At 38.8% G+C, this 18160-nt stretch overlaps 4 protein-coding genes across 4 annotated transcripts; 3 read left to right on the top strand and 1 right to left on the bottom strand.

The window, feature by feature from the left end:
- Positions 1-10006: 10006 nt before the first annotated feature.
- On the bottom strand, positions 10007-10405 carry INS49_014030 (uncharacterized protein; the record flags this gene model as incomplete). The annotated part of the gene is made up of 4 exons (XM_043174722.1): positions 10007-10084; positions 10142-10212; positions 10297-10321; positions 10373-10405. 4 exons carry the CDS (start codon positions 10403-10405, stop codon positions 10007-10009), a joined length of 207 nt encoding a protein of 68 aa, XP_043021667.1.
- A 1560-nt stretch (positions 10406-11965) lies between these two features.
- Positions 11966-13444, top strand: INS49_014029 (uncharacterized protein; the record flags this gene model as incomplete). The annotated part of the gene is made up of 4 exons (XM_043174721.1): positions 11966-12155; positions 12406-12620; positions 12695-12914; positions 13419-13444. 4 exons carry the CDS (start codon positions 11966-11968, stop codon positions 13442-13444), a joined length of 651 nt encoding a protein of 216 aa, XP_043021666.1.
- A 1424-nt stretch (positions 13445-14868) lies between these two features.
- INS49_014028 (uncharacterized protein) lies at positions 14869-15307 on the top strand (the record flags this gene model as incomplete). The annotated part of the gene is made up of 2 exons (XM_043174720.1): positions 14869-14884; positions 14994-15307. The coding sequence occupies 2 exons, from the start codon at positions 14869-14871 to the stop codon at positions 15305-15307; spliced, it is 330 nt and encodes a 109-aa protein (XP_043021665.1).
- A 617-nt stretch (positions 15308-15924) lies between these two features.
- INS49_014027 (uncharacterized protein) lies at positions 15925-17688 on the top strand (the record flags this gene model as incomplete). The annotated part of the gene is made up of 4 exons (XM_043174719.1): positions 15925-15970; positions 16114-16122; positions 16453-17133; positions 17204-17688. 4 exons carry the CDS (start codon positions 15925-15927, stop codon positions 17686-17688), a joined length of 1221 nt encoding a protein of 406 aa, XP_043021664.1.
- Between the last annotated feature and the right edge of the window lie 472 nt (positions 17689-18160).

Raw genomic sequence — 18160 nt, 5'->3', positions numbered from 1 at the left:
TCCATATACCCTTACTATGTTTTTTATAGAAAAGGAATTATATTAACTATACCAATATTTTAAACACCCATTAATTAAACATCTTAACTACTTATTAAAAAATACTAAATATAATATAAAGGCAAAGGCTTTAAAGATTATTATAAAGTTTTGCCATTACTATTAGCTTTATAATTCTGCTTTATAAAGATTTAAGTTTACTTTAAAAGATAATTATAACTTTAACTATAAGATTATTATTAATATTATATATTTTCTTTAAAATAAGCCCATCCTTTACATTATTAATTTAATAATAACGTTTTAAGCAGCTCAATTTCTTAAGTTACTTTTAACTAAAGATACATAGGAGGCACTATGTAAGTGCTAGATTAATACTTATCTTAACCCCCCTAACTAAATCCTTTATAATGCTAATATAAACTTTATATTTACTAAGTTCCAAGGGATAGCATAAGTAATGGGAATTGCTTATAAACAAGTCCCAATAAAAGCTTATTAATTTATTAATAAGGTTAAATGCTATTATGCCTCTCTTTAATAAGCATTTAATATTTTATATGCTAAATTAACTACTACTTATGCAAAAAAGGCTATTCTTTAAATAATAATAAAGGCCATTAATAATACTTATAGCCCCCAAGGCATTATACTTATATTACTTATCTTTAAGGCTTATTTATACCTTACGGAAAACTTAGCTCCTACCCCTTTAATATAAAAGCAAGCCAAAGTTATTAAGATAGCTATAAAGTCTTTAAGAAGAATAAACGCTAAATAGTAAGTAAATATAGCTCTTAATACTTGTAATAAACCTATAATTATAGAAATTCTTAATTTATCATTACAAAGTAATATAAGAGTATAGCGAAAGAAGGATGGATAGCTAGGCCTATATAAGCTTCTTGCCATTAATAATTACAATTTTACTTTAAATCTTCTAAATAGCCTAACAATCTTCCAATCTATAGTAATACAGCTATATTATTATAATGAAATAAAGGATGCCATGATTTAAACTTCATAGCTAAATGATAATTTACAACATACCATATACTTTAAGCCAGATCCTTTAAATATATACCCAAATCCTTTAAAATCAAGGCAATAAGAACAACCTTTAAGAGTAAAAAATAAGCTAAAGACTCCTGCTAAGGCATTTCCAGCATAAACATTTATTATTTAAGCATTCCTTAATTAAATATTCATTACTTAATGCAAGAAGGATAATTATAAACTTATATTAAAGCTTTAATAAAACAATATAATTACTATACTTAAAAACCCATTTAAGGAATTTAACTATAAAAAAGTATTAAACTTAATTAAATGCAATGTCTTTAAGTTTATACTTTATAATAAAAAGATATATAGCAATATATAACTCTTTAAGTCTTAAATAATATATAAGATTAAGAGCAAAACTAAAAAGCCTTATAAAAAGTTATGCCTTATAATAACTAATTGCAATACATAATAAAAAAGAGATTCTTACTTAATTCCCTACCATTTAGCAATTAAGCTAATAACTTTTAATTACTTTAGCACCATCCCTTCTTTAACAAGGAATATATATTAAGCTTTAAGATATTACTTAAGCCTATTTATAATTAAAGTTAAAGCTTAAATATATAATACTTACAAAGTTACCGCTAAAGATTCATAATAAGTATCCTTTTAACACCATTATGCATATTATTAAACCTTTATATAGCATTACTAAGTTTAATATATATTAATAAACAATATATTACAAATATTACTATAAGGAACTAAGCATAATTATCTCTACTTATAACCCATGCTTCCTTATCTTAAATAATAATATAAATAACTTTAACATTATAACTATATAAATAAATAACATTTTCTTTATTATTACTTTAGCATTCTTAATAATAAAAGAAGAAAAGATTAAAAAGGCGGATATTTAATGCAAGCTAAAGATAGTACTTATCCTTAAAATAGCACTTAACTTTAACGGCATAAAGATTATTATTATAAAAAATAATATTATTAATATATATTAAAAAGGCTAGGGCATAAAGATTACTCTTATCCAAACTACCTTTCTTAATTAAGGATAATAATATACTAAGCAATAAGCTTACAATGCTTACTTAGCTTTCATTTATTAACTAAAAGCTATGTTTAACTTATTTATAGCTGCTTAAATTATTAATTTAAGCAAAGAAGACTATGCCTAGCTTAATAAGAGGCTTTAATAATAAGCTAATCATCTTAAATATAGTATATAATATATACTACTTAACTTAACTATAGCTAAACTGCTTATCTTTATTAATAATTCTTTCGCCAATAACTAAGATCTTAGCTTTTAAATAAGCTTTATTATTACTCTTATTAATAAAACTTAAAGCAATAGCTTTACGAAATTAAATATTTATAATAATATCATCCACTGATCCTTTACTAAGTGCAAGAAAGTTATTAAAAGCATTTTAGCTTCCAAGATTTATAATATAGTCCATAGATTTAATATAGGTATTATTCTAGCAGTTACTTTACATTAAATCACTACTTATTTTAGCATTAATATCATTCCTCTTATAATTTATATAAATTTATACTTTTTATATAAGTGCTTAATTAAGCTTAGCATAACTAAAGAAAAATGCCTTATAATTAACTTAATGGTACTTTAATAGTTATATAAGAGATGCAAAATCTCTAAGATTTAATAAATTACTAATAATTATAACCCAATAAATGCCTTTATAAAGGGTATGCTAAATAAAACTCTTAAGCAGCTTATAAGTATTAATAAGATTATAATTAAGGTATAAAGATATATTAATTAAGGATAATTATTTATTTAAGCAAAAGGAAAAGGTATATTAAAGCTTAACATACTGCTTATTATTAAAAAAATGTTTAAATAAAAGTTAATAAAAGTTAATAAGTTAAGTTAATTACAAATAAGGTTATAAAGAAAAAACTGCTAAAGCAACTTAATCTTTGCTTTTATTTAATAAAAGTATATAAAACTAATAAAAGTTTAAATCTTTCTTTTATTAATTAATTGCGAATTACCTTAAGAAATAATATAATATAGCCTATATTTAAAATTACTTCTTTTCCAAGGGTAAACCTTATAGCTAAGATTTTTATAATAGTACTTATATATTAAGGGTTTAGGTAATAAGGGTTATTACTATCTTATGAGTACTTAAGTTATTAGCTTATATTCAATAAGCGTCCTTAGTTAAATTTCGCGGTTTAATACTTATACATTAATCTTATATATATTTTTATTTACTAACTTAATTAATATTAAATAATCTCTTAATAATCCCTTGCACTTAACTTCTCTCCTTTATTTAAATACTTTATTTACCAAACCTTTATAACTCATCCTGCCCATCCTTCCTTTATAGCCAATTAATCTTTATTTAATTATGGAAATTAGGTATAATTAAGCTTAAGCTAAATTAAATCAGGGTATATTATAAGCTAAAGATTAAATAATAATATTATTAATTTAAGGATTTAATCCAGTCCTTATTCAACCTAAGCGCCATAAGCAATAAAAGCATAAGTTTATAAAATACATTATAAATAAAATATTTATATAGCAAAAGTAATAATTTGCACTTTATTAATTAATATAATTAAGATAATTTACTATATATAATTACTAAAATAACCTTTATTTATTAATTACATACTTTAATAAAATAACTAACCTTCAACCCCTTAATAATAACTTAGGCCTTTTTATATACCTACCTTTTATAAATACTTAGCATAATTAAATAAATACATATCTTTAATTAATTTAATTAATTAATAAATCTAAACTTAGCGGCTTTAAGTTTAATTTAATTTCTTTTTCTTATATACTTTTTAAAAGCATATATTAATTACTTAATTAAAGATTGCTAATATAATTATAAATATATTATAAGGAAATAGCAGCATTAGGTATGATAGGCAATATAGGCGATAGGCACTATAAGCAATTAGCATTAAAGCACCGGCAGGTAAGGGTTACGTGCGGCAGCATGTGACCACCCCTAGATAGTTTATAGCCAGAGGGAGGTTCTGCAGCCTACGGCCGCAACCCTCCTTCCTTCTATATAGCCGATTTAAATACAACCAGTCTGCTATCAACCAACGTACGTTAACCCAGCCAATAAAAACTTTGCTTAGAAAGCAAATGCTAATTTTTTTAAAAATCTTTTTAAAATAAGAATTATTATAAATAGGGTTTACTTAAATAATATTTAGCAATCTTAAACCCTTAATTAGCTATTATTCTTTAATATAAAATAAATAGCGTTTAATAATAAACTTATAAAGATAATATAAAAATATTTCTTAGGCATTAACCTTTATTTTAAGCTAAGAAAATTAATTAAGTTAATAAATTTAATGGAATAATATTGGGCCTTTCTTGCCTTTAATTTTTTTAATATAAAAGGGATGCTTTATAAATGCGAAGAATTAAGAACTTAATATATTATAGCCTTTATAACTTGGCAGCTTTTTAACTTTTAGGATATTATATTTTTGCTTAAAAAACCTTTGCATTATAATTATACCCTACTTAAGAAATATTAATAGCGTAAATTAATAAAGAATTATAAATTTATTATTATACTTATTTATATACTTAATTATTAAATGATAGCAATTTTTAATAAAATAAAGAATTACTGCTTATTATGAAATAGTTTTATATTAAGAAATAGGAAGAGTAAGATGAATAAGGATGTTAAAGCGCTTATTTATAAATATTTAATAGCTGCCTTAAAAGATAAAATGTAAGATTTTAGCAGGGAGTTTGCATTAGAATTAAGATAAATTAATAAAGTATTTTGTAAATAGCATGCTGCTAAGTTTATTAAAAATTACTTTAGAGAAAATTAAGGAAAGAATAATTAAGAGGTATGGGATTAAGCTAAGGCTTCTTTAATTAAAATTATATATTTTAAGATGCTTAAAGTTGCTATTAGCATTGCTACTTAAATATTTGCTATTTAATTAAAACTTAATAAAACTAATAAAGCTATTTAAATATTTATATTAATTCCCTTTATTAGGATTAATGGCATAAAAGTAATTAAAGCAAGAAATGGGCTCTTATTATAAAGGGATATCATTTAGTAATAGCTATTTAAATTGCAATATGTTAAGATTGCTATTAATTGCAAAAAGGGCGTAAGGGAAATAATACCTTTAATATGGATTAGTTTAATAACTTAATTCTAAATGTTTAATATATAGCGAGGTATAAACTTTTGTATAGCTTAAAATTAGCTAAGTAAAACTTTAATTAAATAAGCCTTTGGCTTAAGCATTACATTATAAAATATTTTAAAGCTAGTAAGAAATGCTTGCCTTAATATATATAAGGATCTTTTTTGCTTGCTTATCTTAATAATGAATATAAATAGAATTTAAAGCGCGTTAGCTAACTTAAAATAATTGGAATAGTAATGAAATTTGCTTAAGGATGATTTAAAAGGCTTATAAGTAAGCTAGCTAAGTAATTAAATGCAAAGCATGGATATTAAAAGTAGAAGTATTATAAAAAGTAAAAGTGGAAGCGGAAGCTTTGTGAGAAGTAGGAGTGGAAGTTAGTAAAGCTAGCATGTTATGCTTAATGTAATGATTAAAAGGAAAAATAAATTTGCTTTTTATTTTATAAAGGTATTTAAATCTTTAATAGCTATGCTAATGCTAATTATTAAAGTAAATTTTAATAATTAGGAGGATATAATTAATAAATATATTATTAAGCAGGTTTTAAGAATATTTAAAGCTTTTATAAAAAAGCAAAAGCTATAATAAGATAAATAAGCAAGGGATTAAAGATGGTAATAATAATTAAGATTATAATAAGGTAAATTTTAAAACTTAAAGGCTTAATTAAAGATAGTAAAGTTTTGTTTTAGCGGTTTTTGCAATACCTATTATAAAGTACTTAAAAAGGGGTATATTAGCAGGTATAGGGAAATATGTAAGAAATAGTATTGCATTAAATTCCGGCTAGCTATAAAAAGCTAGCTTTTATGCTTATTTTAAATATTCTTTTAAGAAATTAACTCTTCTTTTTTCTTATATATTTAGTGCTTTAATTAAGCTTTTCTTATTTTTAAAATATTTATCTTTTCTTTTTCTTTGGCTTCCTTTTATTTTTATCTTTTCTCTTTATTACGTTAGAGCTCTTCCTTAAGTTGTCCTTAAGAGGGTCTAGCAAAACTTGTCCCCTATTGTTTGGGTGGCTTGTTTTTAATAGCCTTAATATTTATTAAGTTAATATAATAATTTTTTAAGCTTTTTAAGATATATTACCGGAATTATATAATAAGCTAAAGTATAAATATAATAATAAGGTTAAAAGTATAATTATTATTAAGTATTTTTAATTATAATTATATATTATTAATTTTTTAATTAAATAATTTAATATATTAATAATTAATAAATTTATCTTAATATTTAATTCATTTAATTTATGTGGGAATAATACATATGGGCATTATGTGCAGCGTGCCCATGCAGTGGGTGCGCTGCAAACAATGCACAGATTTAGAGGTGCAAGGTTTAGACTAGTCTTATTAATAGCAGCTGCCAGCCGGTGCCAGCCGGCTGCCAGCTAGCGGTTACGTGACCCGCGCACGAACCACCATAGCTAGCCTATAGCCAGACAGGGGAAGGCTGCAGCTTTGCTGCAACCTACCCTCCACATTATAGCCAATTTAAATATAATCAATTTACTATTAATTAATATATGTTAACCTAGCTAACACTAATTAATGCTTGCTTAGCAAGCATAAATAATTAGGTATTAAAGAAATAAATCTCATTTCTTAAAAGCTTGTTTGCTTGCAATAATTCCATTAAGGGACTTTATATTAATAATAATGCTATAAGCTATTAAAAAGTTTAACTAAGCATTAAAAACTAGTTTATAGCGTTAATACCTAATTTCTAATTATATTTATTAATGTAAATCGTTAATAATAATAATTATGAAAAGCCTTAATTAAGAAGCCTTTCTTAATATACCCTTAAGCAATTATAACCTTCCCTAACCATTAAAAGCCCTTTTATAATACCCTTAATTATTAAATAAATTAACAATAAGCTTTACTTAATCCCATTTAATTTATGGCAAACGCTTAACTTTTAAGTGAAATTAACTAATTTATAGCAAACGCCCAGCTTTTAATTATATTGCCCTTATACCCTTAGCCCTCCTTATGATACCCTTAAGAAGCCCTTGCTTAGCACCCTTAAGAAGCCCTTGCTTAATACCCTTAAGAAACCCTTACTTAATACCCATAAGAAGCCCTTAAGTGGCAACCCTAAGAAGCTCTTGCTTGGTACCCTTGAAAAGCCCTTTTTTGCAATTAACACCCCTTAGGGCACTTAATTAACGCCCCAAGCCCTCTAACCCTTTAAAAAACCCTTAAATACTTAACAAAGCATAAAACACTTAAATACTTTAAAGTATTAATAAATAATATTTCTTTTAAGCAATTTATGCATTTAATTAGCATGCTTAATTAAAATACTTTAAAGTATTAATAAAAAAAGCAACTCTTTTAACTAATTTAAAACCATTAAGGGGGATAATTAAGATTTATTATAAGTTTAGCTATATAAATAACTTAATTAAATCTTTAAGATATTTACCTTTTAATAATAATTAACATTTAATTAATAAATATAACCTTTCCTCTTTTTAATGCCTTTTTTATTAATGCTCTTTAATAAAATCTTAAGCATAAATTGCTTAAAAAGCTAATAAAGGTTAATTTACCAAGCAATAATAGCATTTAAGCGCCATTACTTATAAATAAATAGTTTAAGAGCTGGTTATTAGCCTATAAGCATAATATAAAAACATCCTTTTCCCCTTCCCCTTTGCTTTATAATTAATTATTACGAGATTTACCTTAATAGCAATAATCTTTATATTAATAATAGCCCCTTTTTTTAATAAAAAGGAGGTTATTAATATAATTAAAAGCCTTAAGGGTTATTTAAGCTATAATAAAAATCTTTTTAATAAATTTTAATATAAGTTTTATAAATAAATAAAGGAATGCTTTTAAAAGATTAATTAAAGGCTTTTTTATAAGCTTAAATAAATATTTTATTATTATAAAATATATATAAGATATAATTATATGTTAATAATAAAGGTATTAATTATTTTAGCTTAATTAAATAATTAAAAATTGCTTTAATAACCTTAAAAAGAGTTTATAATAATAACCTTTTACTTATAATTAAAGATATATAAATATTAAAAAAAGCTTAAGCTAATTAAAATAAAGTTAATTATTATAAAGCAACTACCTTTTCCTCTTTATTAATTATAACCTCCTTCTTAGCCAGCAATACCCTTAATACAAGCCCTATAGCAACAACCTCTTCCGCAATAATAATAACAACCTCCTCCTTATTAAGAAATATAATAATAGCAGCCATTATTAGCTTAAGCTTAATTTATTTCTTAGGTACCTTAGCTAACTTAGTAATAAAAAGAAAGAAGCTGCTAAAGTAATAATTAATTAATTAAAGCATAATATTTAAATACTTTAAAGCTTTAAAGTATTAGTAATTTAATGATTTAATTAAGCAATTTAAGCAACTTAAACACTTGCACTTAAATATACTTGCACTTAAACACTTGCACTTAAACACTTGCACTCAACCCATTAAAGCAATGGCCACAAGGCACTTAACCCATTGTAGCCCCTTGAAGGACAAGATATTTACGTTAACTAAGCGATTTAATTAGCTAAGCAATGATTTGGAGGAAAAGCATGATTTTGGAGCGTTTGCATGCATACATATAAAAGACTGCTAATGTGGGAATAGTATGTATGGGCATTACATGCAGCGTGCCCATGCAGTGAGTGCGCTGCAAACAATGCACAAATTTAAAGGTGCAAGGTCTAGACTAGTCTTATCAATAGCAGCTGCCAGCCGGTGCCAGCCGGCTGCCAGCTGGCGGTCACGTGCCCCGTGCACGGACCACCATAGCTAGCCTATAGCTAGACGGGGAAAGGCTGCAGCTTCGCTGCAACCTACCCTCCACACCATAGCCGATTCAAATACAACCAGTCTGCTATCAACCAGCGTACATTAACCCAGCCAACAATTTATTTATATTATTATATAACTTTCTTAATTATTTTATTAACGCTAGTTAATAGTATAAGCATTATCATTATTACCTTTAATTATTAGCTTAGCTTATATGCTTGGCTGGATTTAACTTCCTTATTCCGTTGACAATTCTTACTTATTATGGTGGAGTAGGCTTGTAAGGACTGGCTTGGCTGCCGGCTGGACACTTGTGATGCAAAGATGGTGGGCAGGTATTGCACAAAGCATGGCTTAAAGGCTGGGATATAGGCACAAACAATACCAAGGTTGCATTCTACAGTTCCCTAGAGATCCTGTTCAGCACAGTCCCAGCTCTAATTGGAGCTTCGGAGGAGACCTAGGAGAATGTGGATCTGATATATGGCGATGCAGCAGACACTGCAATTAAGCAAGTCTCAGCGTTAGTTTCATGCACACTCATGACCTCATGTGGTTCTTAAAGGTTACCCACAAGCCGCCTGATGCAAAGAGGATGAGGACGGTGCAGAAAATAGACCACTAGGCCAAAAGACCTACTGCAAGGGCATTTTGCTTGCCCTGCAATCCAATTATATAGTTACACCCTCTATTTGCTGCACCAGAGGAGTGATGCTTTCTGTACCTTAAGCATCTAGAGAGTTATAATAACCTAAGTGGGAAGAAGCAAGATAATTATGTTAATTATAATGTTGGCAGTACTAGGCGTTATCATTAATGAAACCTTGTTCACACACTGGCCTTGGATAAAAAGGTCCCACTGTAATGAGACAGGCCGGCAGAGAAAAATACCCATGAAGATGTAAATGGATGTGTAGAGAGCCGTGATTGTTAGTACCGTGTAGAATGCTCGGCGGAAAACGCGGTTAGGTGACAGTCAAAGATAGATGGCCAGGATAGACAGTTTGGTAAAGGACACGCGGCTGAAATAGGAAATTGTTGTTGCCAGATTCACCTGAAGAAACGTGTCAGTACTATGCTCTCTCTCATACTTCAGGGAAAGCAGACTCACTGCCAGATATGTGATGAAGTCATCATAAAGCACATTCCACACGTTGTTCAGGCCAGCACCAAGTTTAACAACTGGGTTAAGATAACATTAGTATGTTACCCGTGATATTCAAAGGCTTGTTTCTGTGTATTGAGAGGCACATAAATGAGATGAACCCAGCCATTGAGATTGTGACAGGATCTTGGAAATGTCAGCAAAGTGTTCACTTCAGTTCATTTCCTGCACACTTACAATCATCCCATCCCAGGCCCCAACGTGTGACATGAGTCCTCGTAAATAATCTCAAACTTAGAGCAAGTAGCGCAACAATTGTATTTACAACGGCCATTGGCACTTCACTCCATTGAAAGGTGGGTCCACTGTCATCCTATTTTGTCCGTCGGGCGGCTCTGCCACGTACATTGGTGTGGTTGCCATGAACTCACGCAACACTAGTGCGATAGGAGCATGATTGAAGGTGCACATCGTAATTCATCGAGGCAGATACTTTCCGAATATGGGTGCCAGAAGAGACATGTCACTCATGTTGGTCCTTTCATCATCCGCCAATAAGAAACTGTTGAAGAAATTATGCGTATAGAGCCAAGACCCATCGTATATGGGCAGGCAAGACTACCACGTCCCCACTTCCCGTCCGAATCAAATCATGGATTGCAGTCTGGGACTGTAGACACCCTGGGTACAGACGACACCGCAAGCTCATTTGCGGCCTTGACCTGAAGTGAGCAAGGCATTTATCGTTCTTTGGGTTGATCTTCAAAATTGTGGCAGACCGTTTCACTTATCTGCTCTTCCGGATCATCTATCACATTTGATATGCAGCCAAGACTCTCAGCATCACAGGACCTTTACCGAGCCAGGTAAACACAAAACTGTTGGACCTGCTGACCATCCCATTCCATGCGTGAGGAATCATCTCCGTGTCACATATCATTCCACGTGAATACAGGTATCCTCTCCCTTGTTTAAACAAAGGAGGCTAAGACGCACATAATTTTCGACTGGTTTTGAGGCCCACGTGCAGAGCCCCTGATATTCCTTGCAAGCCGAGGTTTTGCACAAGGAGAGAAGGCTCATTTGCTGTGCCGCAGAGAGACTTTTTTTCACGTCGAATCCGCACTTGCTGGCGAATCTGTGTCCAAATTGCTCCCTTCATTCCTCACGGGTTTCTCTCTGATACTGTGTTTCGTATACGGGGACAGCTACTGTCTGTAAAAGCAATTCCCTTCATTGGACGAAAACAACGGTACAACTCTGCCAGTAATAATTTAAAACGCTCAAAATGGGCTCTCACACAACTCCAACGCTTGAAACGGATGGAGACAAGGTGACGCCGGTGTACAGGTTTGATGACACGGCACTCAACCGCATTATGCCGGTATGCCAGGTCCTCCGATTCCGAGACATCATGGATGCCGATGTCTAGCACACATCCCTTGAGACCCTTCTCAACATTGGAGACTGGAGGAAGCTTCGAGGCCGTTGGAGACTTGACGTAGGTTGAAGATGAAACTTTTGGCTTGCTTTGAGGTGCATTGATGGAAGCACAGGCCTCTGGAAAACTATTCATCCATGTGCCGCCCACGGCCACGCGAGCACGCCCAGCTATTCGTTTCAAACACACGGAAATGACAACGTCCATCGAGGCCCATCCCTTGGTGTCTCAGATCGCACGGCTGCGAAGTGACCGCTCTTCCGTGCAGACATCCCTGTCATCTTCGGTTCGTTCTCCTCTTGACTTTAGTCAGGAATGCATGTCAGATTATTAGTTGAAGTCAGACGGAACTTTGGTCGGTTCTAATTCCGCCAGAATGGCCGCAAGATATGGCACATCTCACAGACCAGAAGGGAGACTACCCGATTTTGGGACTTCACGTTATGTCTTTCGAAGATGCAACAGTCGTCATACTCAACTACAACCACGTTCTCATGGATGGCGGTGGCTCTAAGGCCTTCTTGAAAGCATGGACAAATGTGGTCAACGGCAGGCAAGGCAATGTCGTCCCACTGGCAGGTGCGTGGAGCGACCCGCTCGACCTCATCCGCGAGGACATCAAACAAAAAAGCGACGAAGAATTTGTCTTGCAACACGGGGTGATAGACATGGGAGACTTCCTACCTGAACGGCCAGGCCACGACACTGCAAGATCCGGGTTGGGACATGTCTTCGCCCGAGTCCCGCTGGCGTGTGATATGCCTGACGTCTAGAGCTGCGGACGTGATTTTGAAGCAGGCAAAAGACACCTTGCCTCCCGGTTCTTCAGCTACCGAAGACGACATGATAGCCGGCTGGGTTGCCAAGACCGTTGCCGGCTTTCTGCCAGCCACCCGGCCCATCAACCTGATGCGAGTGTACGATCTGCGCCGCGTCTTGACCAAAGCTGGCATCTTGGAGCCTGAGACGGCACACGTTCAAAAAATGTATCAGGTGGCTTGGACCTTGACCCCAGAAGCAAAACATTTGGCACGTGCGCCACTGGTAAGATCGCAATAGATCTTCGCTCGTCTCTCGCAGAGCAGACCTCAATCGGCCAAATTCGGGCGTCGATTAAGGCGCGCCTGGACTCGGGCATGACATCGCTGTACAGAGATCCCAAGGGCATGATATTCACCGCCAACAGTCGCGTTAAGAACCATGACTGCAGGAAGATCGACTTCTCCGGGGCAGTCAAACGCACGTGTGCGGCTGATGGAGAAGGGAACGCCGTGGAGGAGGAGAGGTTGCTGGGGGCTGGCATGCGTGATTATGTCGAAGCGCTTGTTCAACTCCCAGGTGGGTCCACCCCCGGGTCCGAACTTCATCCAGGGCGCAATCGACAGGAATGGAAACAGAACTATGTGCACCTTCTTGTCGAGTGCAATGTGGCCCAGGATGGAGGAGGCATTGAGGCAGCTCGATCAAATGGCTCAAGCAAAGTAAAGACACAGTCTTTGGGCAGTCAGAGTGGAACCTTTGTGAATTGTGTAGTGGGTGAACTGAATTTGGAGCCCGCTGCACATATGTTTCTAGGACAGGTTACCTCGAAACGTTTTAATTAGCTCATCCAGTGATGCACAACCAGATGGGTCATATGTTAGCATTTGACAAGCTTCAATGGTGTTGCTTGGGAAGTTGGCCCGTCTAAGTGACTGATGAATGTGGAAAGCAACTAATATAGGCAGGGACACCCAGACCCTACTGGCACATCGCCCACCGTGCGCTGGCTATCATAATCAGATGCGGGTTGTTTGAGTGCAGGATAATCAGCGCTAAAATAACCAGACATGGGACAACCAGACATGGGACAACCCAACGTGCGATAACTAGACCTGTGACAACAAGATGTATGATAACTAGACACGGAACACCCAGTCCGAGGATGCCGTCGCATATGCTTCTCGATGATCTGAACAAAGCGTGAGCCATTCAGTCTGTCTGACAAAACATTGTATTCTCTCTATATTCAATGAAGTATTGGCATGTGTAAAAGGTTCTCATGCCAGTGGAGGCCACGCTAGTACCTTCGTCGCAGCTTCTCCTTGGCAGCAGGATCCTAAGACAGATGTCAATACTGACTGCACTCGTAAGAACACAGGCAATCATCTCGAAATACAAGTACTTACGATAAAGCTACAAGGTGGCAGCAATGGTGCTGCCCTCTGCTGGCCGACACCAGTGCTTTTCTTCGGTGTGGCCGGGCCGACCGCTGCGCCCACATAACCTGGGCTCAGTACCTTTTGACACCCCTAGCTACACATTAAGAATACTGGCGGCGTTTGTGATGGAGGAGTAGGAGGAGGTCGGGTTGTCTGTTTTAAGTTCAGCTTTGGATGCATGCAAAGAAGAACTGCAATCGTTGACTTACGCGTTTGCACACATTTCTTGACTAAAGATCAGGATCTGAGCGTTACTATGGGCAAAACCAGAGTTGGATCTCATTACTTGCGGTTGGCGGCGACAGCGGCAGCTTTCGTTTTTTGCTACGTGCCTGAGAATGTCGTGTTAGCAAGATAATGTCGATGTCGGACTTGCTGATCCATTTTAAGTCCCGGAATGTATCGTGTTGGCCACATGGACGTAACTCACTGCTGTTGTTGCTGCTTATTAAGTTAAGTCGGTTTAAGATCGTTCAGATGAGAAATATGAGGACAAAGGCTCGTGTCTGGCTGGCTGGCTGGCTGGCTGACTGACTGACTGTGGTTGAGTTGTATCGGGAGCATTGTTCCGTGCTGGGCATGGCCACATGCCGTCTGGTGTCCATGGCGAAGGGAATGCGGACGAAAGAAGATTGGAGACGGAAACAGTGAGAGTAGGAGATGTTCTCTCTATTGGAATTTGCTAGCACCCTTAGACGGTCAACTGGCGATTATTTGAAAGCATTTGTGGCGACAGCAAAAGTAATGTGGAAGTCAACAAATGGCTGCTCTGAGCCTTCACAGCGCTGGGTTGTTATTGCCAGCGTTACCAAAAGTTGACCACGTTGAATAGAAGTAGAATTTCGGCAAGGGCGTTCCAACTTCCAGATACCGGGTTCTTGAAAGCATAACAGCACGGAACTAACACAGGCTTACCCAGGGTCATTGTTGCGCTGCCGGAGCTGTGTTTGTCACGATCACTTCAACCCTCGAAGACCAACGGTATGTACCTTATGTATCCCGAGAGGAACAAGTGCCAGGGGCTCCCGGACAAACTGGCTTCGCCTTCAAATACAGAAACACAACCAGATAGCCCCGCCCCGGCCTCCAACATGCCATCTCCTGTGAGTGCTCTAGATATGGCTCGGGGATAGCAACATACTTACTTCGGACGAGACTTGTCGCCACTGCGGCCGCCTCGGCCACGCCTAGGAAAAGTGCTGGTCCCGGCCGGCAGAAGGCAGCACCATTGCTGCTACCATTGGTAGCTCCGTCTACCACAACAACAAAGGCGAGAACCTCCTGGCCAAAGCCCGGGAGCAAGAGGCGAAGATTGCCTCACTCAACTGGCAGATTGCGGCCTCCGAGAAGGCGCTTAAAACCTTTGTCACCGAGGCAGTTGCAGAAAAGAAACTGGCAGACGCTGCTGCCGCTGAGGAGAAGAAATTTGGTGGGGACTCCAGCATGGCTTCTCGGCTGTTCAGACAGATGATGGAAGATCAGCAAGACGGCGCCGATGAGACTCATCAGGAGGATACCGGGGCTCCTTAAAATGCCCAGGGGTGACTGCCCTGCCCTCATGCCCGCCTTCACATTTTGGTCGCCTGCGCCTGCCCATATCGCAGCATCAGGCTGTGTGTCTATGATGCGCATGAGTTCTTTCTACGTTCCCATCCGGGCCTCGGTCATCACAGACAAGACAAACGACACACACTCTCTTTACGGCTACCATTTTACCACAAGCCAGATTTTGAATGTCCTGCCGGCGATCACCAACTCGAGCGGATGGGCACAAACCTTGCATGATTTTCTTCCTTGACAAACACCAGCAGGCCTGGGACGAGACTCGACACCGCTGGTGACCATCGGACCTCCTCGAGACGAACGAGACAAACAAGAACCATGAACGTGGGTGGCATCATCAGCATCGCGGTGGGAGGCATTTGCATCATCGTCATGCTCATCGTTCTGCTGTGCAGAATAGGGGCTTGGAGCCTTGCCGATGGGCTGGAGAGGAGGCACGTCGTCTGAGCTCGACGATGCGGGTGTTGTTGCCCGAGCCGGGCTCAGGTGGACTGGGATCCGGCAGACAATACCGAACGACAGGACAATATGGTTTGGTGGATGAGCAGCACATGCACGTCCGCACAGTCGTGGGCAGGAAAGCCATGGTAAGCAGGATTGGACGGAAACAAGACGGTCAGGATAAGCATGGTATGGGACTTAGGCAGATGCCCTTCCCAGGTTAGCCCGTCATCATGATAATGCGGCTTGGCGGCACAGACGAGTGGTCACTGGTCGACGTGCAAGAACGCGTCCCTTGCATCTCATCCCGGCGCGGCTGACGCGGTGTCCAGAAATCCATCGTCCACTGGTGATGAGTGAGTGGTCTACAAATATGCTTGACCCCTCTTTCCATAAACCTGTAACAGCGTCCTATTTCTTTCTCCCTCACCACCACCTTCCATCATCACAACCCTCCCAAATCCACGCCCTTATTCACACCACACAACAACATGGCCGCCCCAAACATCAACCGAGCAGGCTACAACCGCCGCCTCGCCGTTGTCCAGACCATCCTGGACAGACACCGCCTGATCGCCACCGCTGTCACCCCAGTCGAGTACGACGAGCGCTCCCCCTTCCCGTACAACAACTTCCTCTACAAGCTCGACCTCGCCTCCCCGCCACCGCAGCAAACTTCGGCCCGAAGCCATGCACCACCCTGCCTCCCGTCGACGGCGTATCGACATTGATCCTGAAGCTCTCCAACCCCAAGGCTGAGGGCTTGAACAACGCCAACCGCGTCGAGAACGACGTCATCGCCTCCTCCCTGATCCGAGAGTCTCTCTCCCAGCGCGCCCCCGACATGGCCGACATCGTCCCCGCCATCTACGCTTGGGAGCCTTTCACCGACCCGTCCCCGGACACAGACGAGGCCTCCTCGGGCTGGACCCTGATGGAACACTGGCCCGGTTCAAACCTGGATGGGCAATTCGCTGGGATGAGCGAGCAAGAACAGCAAGCCATCATGGCGCAGGTCGCCACCATCCTTTCCGCCATCCAGGCCGTCCAGCTGCCCGCCGGCGCCAGCGGACTCGGTGGCCTGACCATCGCCAGCGACAGCATCATCGTCACCGGCCAGCGGCCCCTGCTCCCCGGCGGGCCGTGGTCCTCCTACGCGGACATGCTGGCCGCTAAGCTGCGCTTCCAGCTCGACGGCGACGCGGAGAACAGCACCGTGCTGCGCGGGTGGAGGAACAACGAAACACTCAGGGAGAGGCTGGACGCCTTCATCTCCGGCCCAGCCATCGAGCGGGTGCTGCAACGCGGCGGCGTTGACACCGGCCACCGGGTCCTGACCCACGGCGACTTCAGTAAGGCCCTTCCCTTCTCCACGGAACTGATCTCCTAACAGGTACTTTGTTTTTCTTGCGCGCCTTGCAGCCATGAACAACATGCTCTACGATCCCACCACGAGGCGCGTCTCCGCCCTGCTCGACTTCGACTGGGCCGCCGTCGCGCACCCGGCGCACGAGTTCTTCTCGGGCCTGCACGACCTGCAGGGCAGCACTCACCCAGATGACGCGGCCCTGCAGTCCGCCGTGCTCACCGGGGCATCCAACACCACCACTTCTCCCGCCGCCGAATGCGAAGAATCTGGCGCCGACGAGCCCAACAAAACCTGGGCCCTCGCCAGCTCCTGGGATGCCGCCCTCCTCCGCGCGGGCGGCCTGCGGCCCAGCAGCCTCGCCGGCGTCACGACGCTCGAGTCGCTCCGCGCGCTCGAGGACCTGATCGCGCCGTTCGGGCTGTGCAACACCGTCATGGTCGGCCGCACGCCGGCCGAGAAACTCCAGGCCGCCAGGGCCGACACGGAGGCGAAGCTCGACGCGCTCCTCGACAGCCTCACTCGGCAGGCGGGCCTCTAAGCCCAGCGCAGTCACCCAATCCCCCTCCTCTTCCGCGGGCTCAATAGCCAGGTAGGTCAGGCCCCGAACTAAGGGGAGCCCGCGAAAGGGGAAGGGGAGGAAGGGGAACACGATGCTTGCCTGGTATCAGACATGCCGTCGTCGTGACGGAGCAGGGGAACTCCCGGTGACGAGACGGACAACGGGAGCAGACGTTCTAGACGAAGGGAGTCAGGCCCCATCCCGGGTGCTGGCTTGTCCTATGTGGCCTCCTTTCCATAAGGGAAAGGACGCATCATCAAGTTGATGATGCATGGCTATAAACCTTCGCAAGTCTGCCTCCGTCTTGTTTCCCGGGCGGTTCCTCATGCGAGTCATTGTCGTATATGTACCACATCAGTTGCAAAATGGCTCGTGGACTTGTGTGCTCACCCGCTTTGTCGAGAGAGGGGATTTGTCGTGGGGTGGTCCAATCGGGTCAGGGGATTCGGGT

The sequence above is a fragment of the Diaporthe citri genome, assembly GCF_014595645.1.
Source record: "Diaporthe citri strain NFHF-8-4 chromosome Unknown scaffold_7, whole genome shotgun sequence".
NCBI classification, from domain to species: domain Eukaryota; kingdom Fungi; phylum Ascomycota; class Sordariomycetes; order Diaporthales; family Diaporthaceae; genus Diaporthe; species Diaporthe citri.
Note: the sequence above shows the minus strand (reverse complement) of the source record. Positions and strands in the feature narration are given on the sequence as shown.